This window comes from Canis lupus, unplaced genomic scaffold, assembly GCF_011100685.1.
Source record: "Canis lupus familiaris isolate Mischka breed German Shepherd unplaced genomic scaffold, alternate assembly UU_Cfam_GSD_1.0 chrUn_S1874H2071, whole genome shotgun sequence".
Classification (NCBI taxonomy): Eukaryota; Metazoa; Chordata; class Mammalia; order Carnivora; family Canidae; genus Canis; species Canis lupus.
Genome location: NW_023330736.1, coordinates 1 through 17573, shown reverse-complemented (window position 1 = coordinate 17573; position 17573 = coordinate 1). Strand labels below are relative to the sequence as shown.

General features: G+C 40.5%; 1 protein-coding gene across 1 annotated transcript; it reads left to right on the top strand.

Moving 5' to 3' along the window:
- Nucleotides 1-10021: 10021 nt before the first annotated feature.
- Nucleotides 10022-17555, top strand: LOC119878743 (RB-associated KRAB zinc finger protein; the record flags this gene model as incomplete). The annotated part of the gene is made up of 3 exons (XM_038589314.1): nucleotides 10022-10160; nucleotides 10450-10545; nucleotides 15831-17555. Coding segments are annotated over exons 1-3 (1960 nt in total), but the record flags the coding sequence as incomplete, so codon positions are not given.
- Between the last annotated feature and the right edge of the window lie 18 nt (nucleotides 17556-17573).

Below are 17573 nucleotides of genomic sequence, written 5' to 3'. Positions count from 1 at the left end.
CTTCACATGGGTTTCTGAGTCCTTTTGCAACATCCTCTATGTATTTGATAACATTCATTTTTATTCAACATTTTATGTTGAAAAAACTTCAAACTTTCACAACAGTCGCAAGGATCTTAGAGAACTCCCATGTTCCCTTTGCCCAGATACTCCAGTTTTTTTACCTCTCCCCACATTTGCTTTATTAGCTGTGTGTGTTTGTGTGTGTGTGTGTGTGTATATATATATATATATATATATATATATATATATATATATATCTTATCTGAATCATTTGACAGCAGATGTCATCTGTCAAGTCCCTCTTCAGATTATACCTACTAAAATCAAGAATATTGATTGATGGGTGAATTCCAGACGTGGTATATTTTTATAACATTGTCATGTAGCCAGTCTGGCTTGCTTTTGAGACGTGTTGTGTGTGATTTCACCCTTCAGTTTTAGCCTATTTCCATCCTTTTTTTTTTTTTTTAATTTATTTATTTATGATAGAGAGATCTTGAGAGAGGCAGAGACACAGGCAGATGGAGAAGCTGGCTCCATGCAGGGAGCCCGACGTGGGACTCGATCCCAGGACTCCAGAATCGTGCCCTCGGCCAAAGGCAAGCGCCAAACCACTGGGCCACCCAGGGATCTCCCCTATTTCCATCTTTATATTTGAAGTGCAGTTAGTTGGATTTTGGTGTTTAAATCCAGTCTAACAGTTTCTGCTTATTAATTGGGTTGCTTAAACCACCTTATATGTAATCTGATTATTGATATAACCAGTTAGGTTGTAGTCTGGTTTTGTTTTCTCTTTGTATTTTTGGCTTTGTTTCTTTTTGCTTTTGTGAACTTCTTTCCTTCGAATGGATTGTGTATTTTTTTTTTTCCATTTTACATCTTTTGCGGGATCATTAGCTCTAACACTGTTATGTTTTTATAGCTTTGGGGTTTGTAATATGCAGCTTTAATATTTTACGTTTTATCTTCAGGTAATGTACTGTTTCACTTCAACTATAGGGAGCTTGTTGTTATTTCCATTTTTCCCCTCTTGGTCCTTATGTTCTTGTTGATATTACTTTTACAGGTAGAATGAATCCCCGAAGATATTGTGATTTTTAGGTAAAGAGTTATATTTGTAAAGAATAAGAAAATAACATAGTTACCATTTCTGGTACTCTTGGTTTCTTTATGTTTTATGTCTATCCAGGTTTAGATCTCCTGTGATTTTCCTTCTGCCTGATGGACTTTCTTGAACACTCGGGGTTTTTTGTTTTTGTTTTTTTCCTAATTTTTATTTAAATTTTAGTTAGGGAAAATGCAGTGCCGTATTGGTTTCAGGAGAATTCAGTGATTAACCACATATATGAGACACGTTGTGCTCATCACACGTGCCCTCCTTCATACTCATTCCCCCTTCTAGCCCCTCCCCCCCCACATCCCTCCATCAACCCTCAGTGTGTTCTCAGTCCTTAAGAATCTTATGGTTGGGTAGCCTCGATGGTTCAGGGATTTAGAGCGGCCTTCAGCTCAGGGCCTGATCCTGGAGGCCCTGGATCAAGTCCCTCGTCGGGCTCCCTGCATGAAGCTTGCTTCTGTCTCTGCCTCTCTCTCTCTGTCTCTCTCTCTCTGTCTGCGTCTCTCCTGAATAAATAAATAAAATCTTTTAGAATAAAAAAGAATCTTATGGTTTGTGTCCCTCTTTTTTCCCCCTTCCCATATATTCATCTGCTTTCTTAAATTCCAATATGAATGAGATCATACGGTATTTGTTTTTCTCTGACTTACTTTACTTAGGATAGTATACTTCCATCCATGTCATTGCAAATGGCAAGAGTCCATTCATTTTGATGCCTAAGTAGTTCATTGTGTATATACACCATTTCTTCTTTTTTTTAATTTATTTTTTATTGGTGTTCAATTTACTAACATACAGAATAACCCCCAGGGCCGGTCACCCATTCACTCCCACCCCCCACCCTTCTCCCCTTCTACCACCCCTAGTTCGTTTCCCAGAGTTAGCAGTCTTTACGTTCTGTCTCCCTTTCTGATATTTCCCACACATTTCTTCTCCCTTCCCTTATATTCCCTTTCACTATTATTTATATTCCCCAAATGAATGAGAACATATAATGTTTGTCCTTCTCCGACTGACTTACTTCACTCAGCATAATACCCTCCAGTTCCATCCACGTTGAAGCAAATGGTGCGTATTTGTCATTTCTAATAGCTGAGTAATATTCCATTGTATACATAAACTACATCTTCTTTATCCATTCATTCTTTCGTTGGACACCGAGGCTCCTTCCACAGTTTGGCTATTGTGGCAATTGCTGCTATAAACATCGGGGTGCAGGTGTCCCGGCGTTTCATTGCATTTGTATCTTTGGGGTAAATCCCCAACAGTGCAATTGCTGGGTCGTAGGGCAGGTCTATTTTTAACTGTTTGAGGAACCTCCACACAGTTTTCCAGAGTGGCTGCACCAGTTCACATTCCCACCAACAGTGTAAGAGGGTTCCCTTTTCTCCGCATCCTCTCCAACATTTGTTGTTTCCTGCCTTGTTAATTTGCCCCATTCTCGCCGGTGTGAGGTGGTATCTCATTGTGGTTTTGATTTGTATTTCCCTGATGGCAAGTGATGCAGAGCATTTTCTCATATGCATGTTGGCCATGTCTATGTCTTCCTCTGTGAGATTTCTGTTCATGTCTTTTGCCCATTTCATGATTGGATTGTTTGTTTCTTTGGTGTTGAGTTTAATAAGTTCTTTATAGATCTTGGAAACTAGCCCTTTATCTGATATGTCATTTGCAAATATCTTTTCCCATTCTGTAGGTTGTCTTTTAGTTTTGTTGACTGTATCCTTTGCTGTGCAAAAGCTTCTTATCTTGATGAAGTCCCAATAGTTCATTTTTGCTTTTGTTTCTTTTGCCTTCGTGGATGTATCTTGCAAGAAGTTACTATGGCCGAGTTCAAAAAGGGTGTTGCCTGTGTTCTTCTCTAGGATTTTGATGGAATCTTGTCTCACATTTAGATCTTTCATCCATTTTGAGTTTATCTTTGTGTATGGTGAAAGAGAGTGGTCTAGTTTCATTCTTCTGCATGTGGATGTCCAATTTTCCCAGCACCATTTATTGAAGAGACTGTCTTTCTTCCAATGGATAGTCTTTCCTCCTTTATCGAATAGCCAGGGGAATTTTAAAAAAGAAAACCATATCTGGGGGCATCACAATGCCAGATTTCAGGTTGTACTACAAAGCTGTGGTCATCAAGACAGTGTGGTACTGGCACAAAAAACAGACACATAGATCATTGGAACAGAATAGAGAATCCAGAAGTGGACCCTGAACTTTATGGTCAACCATTTCTTCTTTATCCATTCACTACTCAAAGGACATTTGGACTCTCTTCATAATCGCTTCTCGGCCTTTTGGCTAAGATCAAGTGTGGACTCTCTTCATAGTTTGGCTGGTGTTGATAATGCGGATATAAACATCAGAATGTTTGAATCTGTATTTTTATATCCTTTGGGTAAATACTTAGCCAATAGTGCAATTGGTGGATCCTAGGGTAGCTCTATTTTTAACTTTTTGAGGAACCTCCATACTGTTTTCCAGAATGGCTGTACCAGTTTGCATTCCCACCAACAGTAGAAGAGGGATGTTGTTTTTTGAATTTTTATTTGGCCTTTCTGATAGGTGTGAGGTGATATCTCATCATGGTTTTGATTTATATTTCTCTGGTGATAAGTGATGTTGAGCATCTTTTCATGTGTCTGTCTTCTTTGGATATCTTCTTTGAAAGAATGCCGGATGTCTTTGGAAAAAATGTCTCTTCACGTCTCTGCCCATTTCTTAACTGGACTATTTGTTTTTTGCATGTTAAGTTTGATAAGTTCTTTATAGATTTTAGAACACTTTTTTTTTTAAGCATTATTTATTTATTTGGGAGGAAGAGAGAGCAAGAGTGGAGGGGAGGGGCAGAGGAGAGAGAAGTCCCAAGCGGACTCAGCTCTGAGTACAGAGCTGGACTTGGGGCTTGATCCCAGGCCTCTGAGATCATGACCTGAGCTGAAATCAACAAATGAGCCACCCAGGGGCCCTGGAACATTTCTTGTAGTTGCTAATGAATTCTTTCAGCTCTCATATCAGAAAATGCTTTTTTTTTTTGCCTTGGTTTTGTTTCAAGGGAGGTTTGCTGGTTTTTCTCGTATTCTTCAGACATGTTCCTCTACTGTGTCTCACATCATTTCTAAGAGAAATGTGACATCATTCTCTCACCTTCTTTCCTCTCTATGTGGTTTTTGTCTTTGTTTTTCCTCTAGCTGCTTTTAAATGTTTCTCTTTATTCCTGGTTTTGAGCAATGTGATTGTGTTATCTCTTGATATTGTTTTCTTTATGTCTGTGTTTGGGGATCATTGAACTTCTTGGATCCGTGTGGTTTATGATTTCATCAACTTTGGGAAATTTTTTACCACATTCTTCAAATATTCCCCCCGCCTCTATCTGTCCTTCAGTGATTCCTCTTACTTGTTTTGTTTCACTGGTCGAAGTTGTCCCACAACCACTGACACTCTTCATTCTCTTTAAATTCCTTTTTCTGTATGTGTTTCATTTTACATAAGCTTTTGTTTGCTATGCTGTTGTTCACTGATGTTTTTTTCCGTGTTGTGCTAATCTAGTGCAGTGTAATTTTCATTTCAGACACTGTAGTCTTTATGTGTAGAAGTTTGATTTGAGTCTTTTTTTTTTATGTCTTCCCTACTTCCTATTCAAATGTTTTGAACATGAGGAATACAGTTGTAAACTATTTTTAAAGTTCTCTACCATCTTGTAACATCCACATCTGTTCTAGGCCCATTTCAGTAGATGAATGATTTTCTGTATGGCTGGTTATTTCCTGTGTGTTTACCCTGTTTGTCAATCCTTCCTTCCTCTGTCATAGTTCTCCCTCCCTGCTCCAGGGCTGGAAGTCCTCTTAGCAGTAACAACAGGCCTCCTCTTGTTTATCTCCCATCTCTGATTCCTGTCCTTCGTTGCTTCAAGATCCATGTCTTAAAAACCAGTGTTTCGTATATTTTGTTTTTCAGTGTGCTTTCAGGAGGCAGGGTAAATCTGCTCCTTGTTCATCTTGGTTGGAAGCAGTCCTGACTCCTATATTTTTAGTCATAGTTAGAAACCTTTTCCCACATCTTGGTTATAGGGAAATTTCACCTATTTTTTTTTCTGTGTGGTTTAATATTTTATATTTAGATTAGTGATTCACTTGGACTTTTTTCTTACATAGTATAAGGCATGGATTAGTTTGGTCCACGCCCAAATGACTATAGTTGCTCTAACAGTGTTTATTAAAAATCAGTTCTGTGGATTGTTATATTGTATTATGATATCACGCATTCTCATGATATGTCATGTAATAACACAAGTCTATTTCTAGATTTTGTGCTCTATTCCATTGATCCATCTCCATCCATATGCCAATACCAAACGCTTTTAATCATGAAGGTTGTGTTTTTTAAGTCTGGTAGGGGTTAGGCCTCCTAAACAGCTTCTTTTTTTTTTTGGCGATTTTCCTAGTTCTTGATCTCCCTCCCCCCCCCCCCCCCCCCATATGAACTTTAGTGCTAGCTCACCTAGTTCCAGGAAAAAAGCTTTTTGGTATTTTTGTTGGTATCACATATCTATAAAATAATTGAGAGTAGGGTGATTTACCTATTTGTATTATTGAGTTGACCTGTCCAGGAACAAGGAGCATCTTTTATTTGTTCTTTGAGGTTTTGTTTTGTTTTTTTTTTTTTTTTTTTTTTTCATTTATTTGTTTCAGTGTGCTTCTGTGTCTTTCAGGAGTGTTTTTAAAATGTTCCTAGGATAGATTTGGTACATTTCTTTCTTTTTTTTTTTTTTTAAGATTTTATTTATTCATGAGACAGAGAGAGAGAGAGATGCAGAGACACAGGCAGAGGGAGAAGCAGGCTCCATGCAGCCTGTCATGGGACTCGATCCCAGGTCTCCAGGATCACGCCCCGGCTGAAGGCAGGTGCCAAACCGCTGAGCCATCCAGGGATCCCCTGGTACATTTCTTACTAACAGTTTTATCTTTTCTGTTACTCCATAAACTGTGTGCATGTTTGAATTCTGTCTTAGTCTAATAATGTAACAAAGGCTGTTGGGTTTTGTGTGTGTGTGTTTTTTTTAATGATTTTCTTTTTCTTCCTTGTGTTTAAGTTAAGTGATCTCTACATCCAACATGAGGCGAAAACTTACGACCCCAAGATCAAGAGTCTTATGCTCTTCCAGCTGAGCCAGCCAGGCTGTTGCTTTATATGTGTTGATTTTTGTATTCTCTTACCTAATAATATTCTTTTATTGAGTTGGTTTTGTTGTTGATTCTCTGAGTTTTCTGGATATAGTATATCACCTGCAAATAGAAATGGTTTTATTCTTTCTCTATTGATTAGTATGCCTCTAATTGTTTTTTCCAGCTGGAGATAGTGAGCATTTTGTCCTGTTCCAGGTCTTGCTGGGAATGCTTCTAGTGTTTGTCCATTAAGTAAAACTCTGACTTTAGAACTGAGAGGACTGCATAAATATACCTGAGCATATAACCTAACACATAAATGTGCTTGCATGTGATTGAGATGTCTATGTGTATCACTCATCTATGCGTATTAGGTAGGATATAAGAGTGTGTGTGTATACATATATTTGTGCTAGTGAAGTATCCATTCCTGTTTTCTTGAAGGTTTTTTTAAATCACGTATGTATTTTGAATATTGTTAAAGGTTTTTTCAGCATCTTTGTGGAGGAAAAAGTATTTTCTTAACCATATTAGAATGGCATATATCTTGAACATTTTGAGAGAAGTGTTTCCTTTGATAATAAATTGCCTTGCTTTCCTGAAAGTGTCTAATGTTCATGGGCTGAAATGATAGCTTGGGTTGCTGTGCAATTCTGGGTCAAAATCTTTTTTCTTTCACAAGTCATAGGCAGTTGTCCAAGGGTTTTTTTTTCAGGTGAGAAGTAGAATGGGTTACCAGGGTTGTTTTTTTTAAGCTACCAAGGCAGTTAGAGGGGTGAGTTGTTTCTCCCCACCTGTAACTTTTTTAGAAGGTTTTCCTTTATTTTTTGGTTTTGGGCATTTTATGAGGAAATTTCTAGATCTGTATTTCCCCCCCAATATTCTTGTTTGCAAATTGGATGGCCCCTTGTGAAGTGAAGGCTTATGCTATCCTTCAGCTCAGGTATCATTTACCATTCTGTCTTTGATTCTTTGTGTCCATCCTTCTTGTTTTCTCTTTCTGAAAACTTGAACCTATCACATATGGCTTTTGTATCTCAAGCTCTTTTTCCATCATTTCAATTTCTTGTTATCTGAGAGATTTCCTAAATTGCATATTCTGTGTCTCGTTTGTTATTTAAGCCTCTTGGGAGTTTTAAAAAATTCAATAATTTAATTTAAATTATTTAATCTTTAATTTCTAAGTAATCTTTGCTGACTGCTTTTGGAGAATGTTCTCCTTTACTGGAAGAAGTATCCTTCTTAATTTATTGAAAAATGTAAATCGTTAGAAAAAATGTAAGTTGTTTTCTTTATGAAATTGATTCTATCATTGTTGAGCTGCTCATCTTGATGCTTATCTTTTATTTACACTGTTTTCCTCAATTAGCTGATGATTCTTGATTTTTTCAGTTTTTGAGAGAAAAATTACTACTAGCTAACATGAATATACTCAAATAATGACCCCTTTTCGCTCTTTTCTTTATGGAGGGGGATGACTGCAGAGCTCTGGAAGTTAATGGATTAGGGAAATATATTTAGATAGACATCACTTCAGCTTTTTTCTTCCGTTTTTTTTAATTGTAAATTACACATTATGTAAAGTTTACTATTTTAACTATTTTACAACATACAGTTCATGGCATTAAGTACATTCACATTGTTGTGCAACCATCAACCACCATCAATATGGAAAACGTTCTATCTTGCAAAACCTGGAACTCTGTCTCCATTAAATAATTAACTTCCCACCCTGCCTCGCCTCGCCCCTGCAACCATTGTACATTATGTAGCTATGATTATGACTGCTCTAAGTACCTCACCTAAATGGAATCATGTAGTATTTGTCTTTTTGTAACTGGTTTATTTCACTGAGGATTATGTACCCGGTGCTAGAATCTTCTTCCTTTTAAGGCTGGATTTTACTCCATTGTTACATAAAGACCACATGTTACTTGTCTCTTGATATGTTGATGGACACTTGATTACTTTTGCATTTTGGCTGTTGTGAATAATGCTGCAACAAGCATGGGTTATAAATACGTTTGAGACCCTGCTTTCAGTTCTTTTAAGTATATACCCAAAAGTGGAATTGCTGGATCATATGGTAATTTTATCTTTAATTTTTGAGGAGCTCTCATGCCTACAGTGGCTGCATCAGTTTGCATTCCACCAACAGTGTACGAGGGTTCTAATTTCTCCAACATGTGTTATTTCCTGGCTTTCTGGTATTAGACATCTTAAGAGATGGCAGGTGGTAACTCATTGTGGCTTTGATTTGCATTTCCCTCATGACTAGTGATGTGGAGGATTTTCCCACGTGCTTATTGGACACCTATGTGTTGTCTTTGAGAAATGTCTGTTCAGGTCTTTTGCCCATTTTGAATCATGTAGGTATCTGTTGTTGGGCTTTAGGAGTTCTCTCTATATTGTGGTATGAATCCCTTACCAAATACATAGTTGGCAGAAATTTTTCCCATTTTCTAGGTTATCTTTTTCTTCTGTGGATTGTGTCTCCTTAGGCACAGAATCTGTAGGCACCACCCCTGTTTTGAACCGGTCAAAAGTTGGGAGACATGGTTAAGTCGGTTGAGTCGCTTTCCTCTGAGTGTAGTTCTCTGAGAGCTGCCTTCAGGAAGATCACCCATGTTCAACACAGATGGAGTTAATGTGTGTGTCCTGGTTTGCCCAAGACACTCTTGGATTGCACCCATATTCCTTCCGGTTTAACATTTATCACAGACTGAAGTCTATTTGGCCAGTGAATGTGTGACCACCACCTCCATGTGGAGGCCTGAAGTATGTTGCACTCTTCCATGTGTATGGCCGCGGTGTCCACGGCCAAGAGGTTTTCACAGCCAACTGTCATCTGGCTGCTCTGGGTACCAAAAATGGAGCTGCTCGGGCTCCTCAGGTGCTCCTGTGGTTACTTGCTCTTCACCTCGGCTGCCAGCAGGGATTCTGGGCCCTCTTGATGGGCCTGGGATTCTCAAGGGCAGCCCGCAGTCCACTCTTGCTGGCGCCCAGTGTGTGCTGAGTGTAAAGCCCTGCCTTCAGCACTCCGGGTTTTCGTCTTCTCCTCAACTCCTTGTGTCAGGAGTCTCCTCAGAGAAATTCCTGCCCAGGGAACAGCCTTCGTGTTCCAAGATTCTGTTTTTGTATTTCTTCAAATTGGACTTTTAGGGGGTTTGGTTTTGTTTTGGGAGCAGGGAGGTAACTGTGCAGTTTATTCTCCTGAATGAGAATCATCTTGTACTGTAGAGAGCTGCCCCTAAGAAAGGGTCCCGCCGCCCTCTTCCTCCTACCAGCCTCTTCAGTGTCGCTGCTGCCACTGTTCCTGCCGTTGGTATGTTCACACCTCTGCATCTTCTTTCCCCCTCAGTCCTACAGCAGACCCCCATCAAAGGTGGCTGAAGGGAAGGTCCAGGGATCAAATGCCTGTTTATCCATGTTGTGTTTCCTTGCCAGACCAGAAGCTTACTGAGGGCAGGAATGCTATTTTATTCATCTTAATGTCCCCCAGAACTCAGTTCAGTTGCAAAACTCTGGAACTGAACCAACAAGAACTCTGGTTTTCTGGTTTGGGGGTTTGGTTTCTTAGGGGTCATGTGAAAACCAAGAGGCAGTGTGTTTCCACTGTGGTTTGTTTTCATTCCAGGGTCTAACATACAGTCAGGTTTTCAATGTTTACAGGTGGCTTTATCAGTGAACTTGGTAAGCTCCTATGCACGCACACCTCTTCCATGTTACTATTTCCAACGCAATGCCATTACAGGGGCCAGTGTCGTTCAGGGACGTGGCTGTGGACTTCACCCAGGAGGAGTGGCAGCAGCTGGAGCCCAATGAGAAGACCATCTACAGGGATGTGATGCTGGAGAACTACAGCCATCTCGTCTCCGTGGGTGAGAAGAGCTTGCTGTCTGGGTTGCTGCCCCGGGGGTGGGGTATGAGGGGCAACTGCCTATTTAATTTTTCCCTCAGGTTTGAAGAAATAAGTGATAGGACCTTTTCACTCCTTTTGGGCACCAGATAGGGTATTTGTACGTTTGCCTCCATTGAAGCATTCTGACTTTGCAAAGGTGCGAAACTGGCCCATTTTATCCTGTAGCCTCTAGGCCTCTGGGACAGGATCTCAGACTCAGAGTTCAGAGAGCCCAGCAGCCCATCTGAGTCTGCCTCTGTTTCTCACAGGGTATGACAGCACCAAACCGAAAGTGATCCTCAAATTGGAACAGGGAGAGGAGCCATGGGTAGCTGAAGGTGAACTGCCATGTCAGAGTCATCTGGGTAAGTTAGCATGGTATTGTTGTGAACATGGTCACCCCGAGCCTCTGCCTCTCGTGCTTCAGCGACACATCCCAGGGCACAGCAGCACGTTGCTCCCTCCAGTGCAGCAGGCAGGCTGTTCTCCTGATTTTACATTTGATGTACACCTGAAGGCATTTTCCGTGCCAGCTAATGCCAAGGATCCAGTCACTTCCTCCTGCGTTCTTAGTAACTCACCTACTCGTGAGAGTACAGAATTCCGTTGTTTGCAGGCATTCAGAAGTCTAAGAGAAAAATGAACTTGAGGCTTTCTCATTCGTTCTTTTTGTCTTCCATTTTCATTCTTCTTTGCTGTGAAGTGCCTCAGGCTGGTTTTCTGCCTGTTTTCACTCCCTTCTCTGTGCCAAGTACCACTCAGATACCAAAACCTGTCCCCTCCCTGAGCTGGTTGAGGGCGGAGGGCGGCCACTGCCGTGCCATGGGTGCATCTGTGTGCTGTTGGGCAGTGATGAGTACAGGCCTCTAAGCCAGTCCTCCCGTGGTGATGATGTTGAAAACTGGCCCCCCGTGCTTCGGAGCCCAAATATAACTTGAAGACAGTTGGGGATAAAGAGGAATAAGAGCTTTGTTGCTGGGACAGCTGGGTGGCTCAGCGGTTGAGCGTCTGCCTTTGGCTTAGGGTGTAATCCCGGTTCCTGGATCAAGTCCCACATCGGGCTTCCTGTGAGGAGACTGCTTCTCCCTCTGCCTATGTCTCCGCTTCTCTCTCTCTCTGTCTCTCATGAAAAAATAAATAAAATCTTTTAAAAAATAATAATAAAGAGCTTGTTGCTTTGTCAGGCAGAGGAGGCTGCAGTGGGATGTGGCCTTCACAAACTGCGAGGAAGGGGTTTGAGGTGGGGGGTTATAGGGAAATAGAGGATCTAGCCGGTTTCACAGGAATTGTCTATATGCTGCCAGCCTTAGCAGTTGTTTTCAGGGTGGAGCCAGGTCCTGAGACCACAAGCTAAGAAGGATGGTAAGGAAGGTTTGCAGGAGTGAGAGAAAAGCGTACTTTAAAATCCAGCTTTGGGATGCCTGGGTGGCTCAGCAGTTGAGCCCCTTCCTTTTGGCCCAGGGCATGATCCTGGAGTCTGGGATCAAGTTCCACATCAGGCTCCCTGAATGGACTCTGCTTCTCCCTCTGCCTGTGTCTCTGCCTCTCTCTCTCTGTGTCGCTCATGAATAAATAAATAAAATCTTTTACAAAATTAAAAAAAAAAAAATTAAAAAATAAAATCCAGCTTTGCTGCAGCATCGGTGCAACCATCTTGATTTTTGTTCAGCTTTGTGCTTTAAGCGGTTTCGGTGTGGCAGAGCGGCAATGAGTGAGGCCTTCTTCTTTTCCCCCTGCATTCCTTTGTGTTCCCACGCCTGCAGCCACCAGGGATATGCAGGGAGTGTTCACTCATAAGTAAGGTTAGCCCCCAGGACCCCGTTGGCCATTCTTTTTGAAAAGTTCTGAGTGTATTGATCCTCATGAAAAATCCTCACAATCACTTCAGATAAAGTCACTGCAGAGTCATTACTTCTGTCTTCCAGTCTCAGGCTCACCATTTGCCAGCAGTCCCCCTGACTTTTCTTCGTCCTGCTCTTGCGTTCTCTCAGTGTTTCCTGAAGGTCTTTTTCTTCTTGTATAAGCCATGTCTTGTGAGTCTGTATTTGGTTCCCTTTTTTTGGTATAATCCAAGGAATCCTAGATCATGCCAAAGCCTGTTGTCTTGCCACCACCAGAATTTCCTATTCCAAATAAAAAGCTGACGCGTGCTGTGGTCTTGTACGCTGTGGCTAGTTGTTCCCAAATTACTGTGGCCTTCCTGGGACGAAGAACATCAGTGATCATTTGTGTCTCCTGAAGTTGTCTCTCGGTTGTGAACTTCCTGGATGGCATAGTTCGTGGGTCATTCATGATGACCTCTGAGCTTCAAACAACTAATAGAGGAAAGGAGCCTGTTTTCCGTTCTTTAGTTTTCTTCAGGTCCCTTAAAAAGGTTGCTGTTTCTTATCTTTTGTGAAATGCTTTAAAAAGTTCCTGCATATTCTTAATTTCTTCTGACATCATCGTAAAGGATATTTTCTCATACCTGGATTACAGTGAATCCTAGTTGAAAATTGCAAAGGCTGTTCATCTGAAATATCCACTTGATTTAACACTGGGCTGACAGGATGAGCCTGTCTTTCTTCTGTGTCTTCTGAAATAGAATTTATATTCTCTTTTCAGGTCCCAACCAATATGATGCGATGTTGCCCATCAAAATTCATGTCCTGTTTCCCCAGACTCTTGTTAAATCCCATTTTGTCTAGATTTCAAGACTATCATAGTCCCTCCACATGCACTTTTCTTACTCAAATTGATTTCTTTCCTTCTTTTTTTGTACTTATAAAGAGATAACAATATATACTTGAAATTAATATAACACTGTATGTTAATTATATTTGAATTTGAAAAATAAATTTAAAAAATTTAAAAACCGGGATCCCTGGGTGGCGCAGCGGTTTGGTGCATGCCTTTGGCCCAGGGCGCGATCCTGGAGACCCGGGATCGAATCCCACGTCGGGCTCCCGGTGCATGGAGCCTGCTTCTCCCTCTGCCTGTGTCTCTGCCTCTCTCTCTCTCTCTCTCTCTGTGACTATCATAAATAAATAAAAAATTAAAAAAAAAAAAACTTTAAAAAAATAAATAAATAAATAAATAATAAAAAATTTAAAAACCTACCCCAAAAGAAATATCAAGGCTCAGAAAAACACAGATGCATAACAAAATTTACCATTTTAACATTTTTAAGCATACAGTTCAAAGATAATTAACTATATTCACATTATTGTGCAATAGAACCTCTAGAACTTTACCCTTAAAAGTTCACCTCTAAAAAAAAAAAAAGTTCACCTCTTATTTAAGCTTTCCTTAATTGCTCATTCACCACATTTGTCTATTCCTTCTCTTGATCCCCATTCCACAGTTACCACAAAAGTTAGATATGATTGTGTATTTGTTACTTGAGCCTTTCTCTACCTGAATTAAAGTCTCCCAAAGAGTAAGGATCTTTTCACTCTGCTTTGATATGTGACATATTGAAGGCATTCTGTAGATTTTTCACAGACTGAAAACCTAGGGATGAAAGCCCTTTATTACTGATCGGTTGAGACATAATTTATCCTCAACTGGGGATTTGATAAAATGGGGATGGTGGGGATGCCTGGGTGGCTCAGCAGTTGAGTGTCTACCTTCAGCTCTGGGCGTGATCCAGACTATCCAGGGTCTGGGGATCTGGGGATCGAATCATGCATTGGGCTCCCTGCAGGGAGCCTGCTTCTCCCTCTGCCTATGTCTCTGCCTCTCTCTCTGTCCCTCATGAATAAATAAATAAAATCTTAAAAAAAAAACAAAAAACAGGATTAAGGTGGTACCTGAAAGCACCCCATTTGATCAGTTAGGAAGTACTTTAGCTTCTAATCACAGAGTCCAGGAAAACTAGGAAATGTAGCCATACCCTTCTCAGATACCGGGTTTAGTTAGGAAAGGGGAACATGGCTGCCTGGGTTGTTCAGATGGAGCTTTCATATAGAGTACTTACTTTCAAGTATGTGTTACATGCAATTTTGTAATCATGCTATTTTAAAAATTAATGGAAGTTAAGTGGGTAAGAAGTGATTTGATAAATCTTTTAAAGCTTCCCCTGAACTATAAACAGATGTTAAGTATAGCTACTGCTGGAAGCCATATTGGTGAATAAGAGCATGAGTACAGGCTGGTGGTTGGAAATAAATGGGCATAGCCTGGCTTCCTGTAGCAGAAGGTATTTTGGAAGATTGGTGAAATGATAGTTTGAATATATTTGTGAGTCCAGGTAATGAAAAATCTTACTGGTAAATGATAACTTCTGTTTTTTGTTGTTGTTCTTTTTGTTTTTGTTTTTGTTTTTTTGTTTTCCTGTTGGTATTTGGAACTTTGGGGCCCAGGAGTAGTGTAAATTTCTGAGCACAGAACAGTTGGTGTTGCACTGATTGTGGATGAAGACAGCTAACAGTAGCTCTGAGGCTCCAAAAATTTGTGAGAGACATAGAAATAAAAGTTAATCCTGTAGGGGCAGCTTTAGAAATCTGTGATTTAAGGTTTTACACTAAACAAAATCTGCACCTATGCAACTCTTGCTGGTTTTCAGGACTCAGTGTTGTGATGTGACTGATATGAAATTTAAGTCAGCAAATTGAAAGAAAATCGATGGTGTTTGTTTTTTATCATATACTGTTCTGAGAGATTTACATGCACTCAGTTGGTCCTTTCCCAGTGCTGTATTTTGGGCACATTTCAGCTGTGTGAAGCTGCAGCACAGTTAAATAACTTGCTCAAGACCCAGCCAGTAGTACATTGGAGATGGATCTGAATCGAGGTAGCCTCATCTCTGCTCTTTTAGCCACCTACTCTGTTGTGCAAACAGGTGCAGTTAGGGTTGAGTCAGCCATGGGAACACTTCTGAAAGCTGATGTTAGTGGCTTGGTCTCTTGTCATCTGGTCCCATCTTACATTTCCTTTGGATATTTATATGCCTAGATATCTGCTTCCAGGTAAATGTGAACAAGGACTGGGGAGTTGGAGCCCTGGTTGTAGGATTATCTCTAAAGATGAGGAGATAGGAATTTGTAAAATGTTTATTTGGATTTATGTGCAGAATAGAAAGACAGATTTTGAAGGGTGTGGGCCAGTGAGGATGTCATCATAGTAATCTTAGTATGAAGTAGTACTTCACAGTTTAATATAATTGCTATCTCTTACTGCCAGTGTAATCCATACTTGGATGTTTTCTTTGAACATTCATGCATCAATTGCTCTTGCTCTCTCGCTGAACTGACGTAGTCAAGAGACCTCCCATTTCTGCCTTAATCTGTGCTCTTACAGTGATGTTGCCCTCTGCTCACCAGTTCTTGGGTTTATCTCACCTTTTCTACCAGTTTTGAACATGTTTGTGAAGTAACAAAGGTACTTGTGTTCAGTGTGAGTTTACTATCCCTTTTTTTTCTAGTGCTGAGTCCTGTCCCCCGTCATCCATTCCCTGTGCCTACCCCACCCCACTCCCATGTGTGTGTGGGGGTCTGTCTTATGTGACAAATCAAGGGGAAAGGGGGTCTGTATACTTGTGATGATTTTTATTTGTGGAGATTGGCTGTAAAGCCAGAGTCAGCTCCACAGTAGGGCACTTGAGTAACACTCCCATTTGATACCTGTGTGTTCAGATTCTCAAAATTTGTTTAATTTTATTCCTTTGTAGAAGTCTGGAAGGTTGATGACCTGATAGAGAGAATCCCAGGAAATGAAGAAGAACATTCAAGGCAAGCTATTTCTGTCAATGACAAAACCCTGATTGAAGAGAGAGAGAATGTATTTGATAAAACATATAATGTGGAAACAAGCCTTGTTCCTTCAAGCATAATATCTCATACTTGTGTCTCATGTGGAAAGAATTTAGAATCTACTTCAGAATTAATTATTAGTGATGGAAGCTATGCAAGAAAGAAACCTGATGAGTGTAGTGAATGCGGGAAGATGTACCATGGAGGGAAACCCTATGAATGTAATCAAAATGGGGAAAGCTATTCTCAAAATGAAGAAAGTATTCTTCAGAAAATTAATATTTTGGAGAAACCCTTTGAATATAATGAATGCATGGAAGCCTTAGACAATGAAGCTGTTTTCCTTGCTCATAAGAGAGCTTATATAGGGGAAAAGCCCTATGAATGGAATGACTCTGGGTCAGACTTCATCCAGATGTCAAGTTTTAATGTATACCAGAGATCACAGATGGAATTGAAGCCCTTTGAATGCAGCGAATGTGGAAAATCCTTCTGTAAAAAGTCAAAATTAATCATACATCAAAGGGCCCATACAGGGGAGAAACCTTATGAATGTAATGTTTGTGGGAAATCCTTCAGTCAAAAGGGGACTCTCACTGTCCATCGGAGATCACACTTAGAGGAGAAGCCCTATAAATGTAACGAATGTGGGAAAACCTTCTGTCAGAAGTTACATCTCACCCAACACTTGAGAACTCATTCAGGTGAGAAGCCCTACGAATGTAATGAATGTGGGAAAACCTTCTGCCAGAAGACCCATCTCACCCTACACCAGAGGAATCATTCAGGAGAAAGACCCTATCCTTGTAACGAATGTGGGAAATCCTTTTCCCGCAAGTCTGCCCTCAGTGACCATCAAAGAACGCATACAGGAGAGAAACTTTACAAATGTAATGAATGTGGGAAATCCTACTACCGAAAATCTACCCTCATTACACATCAGAGGACACACACAGGAGAGAAACCCTATCAGTGCAGTGAATGTGGGAAGTTCTTCTCTCGAGTGTCATACCTCACTATACATTACAGAAGTCACTTAGAAGAGAAACCCTATGAATGTAACGAGTGTGGGAAAACCTTCAATTTAAATTCAGCCTTCATTAGACATCGGAAGGTACACACAGATGAGAAACCCCACGAATGTAGTGAATGCGGGAAACTCTCTCAGTTCTCATATCTCACTGACCATCCTACAGCTCCTTTGGGAGACAAACCCTATGAATGTAATGAGTGTGGGAAAATCTTCCTTGACAGTTCAACCTTCAATGGGCACCAGTCGCTTCCAAAAGGGGAGAAATCCTATGAATGTAACATCTGTGGAAAATTATTTTCTGAGTTGTCTTACTACACAATACATTACAGAAGTCATTCTGAAGAGAAACCCTATGGGTGCAGTGAATGTGGGAAAACCTTCTCCCATAATTCATCCCTCTTCAGACATCAAAGAGTGCACACAGGCGAGAAGCCCTATGAGTGTTATGAATGTGGGAAGTTCTTCTCTCAGAAGTCCTATCTTACCATCCACCACCGAATCCATTCGGGAGAGAAGCCCTATGAATGTAGTAAATGTGGGAAAGTCTTCTCTCGGATGTCAAACCTCACTGTACACTATAGAAGCCATTCAGGAGAGAAGCCCTATGAATGTAATGAATGTGGAAAAG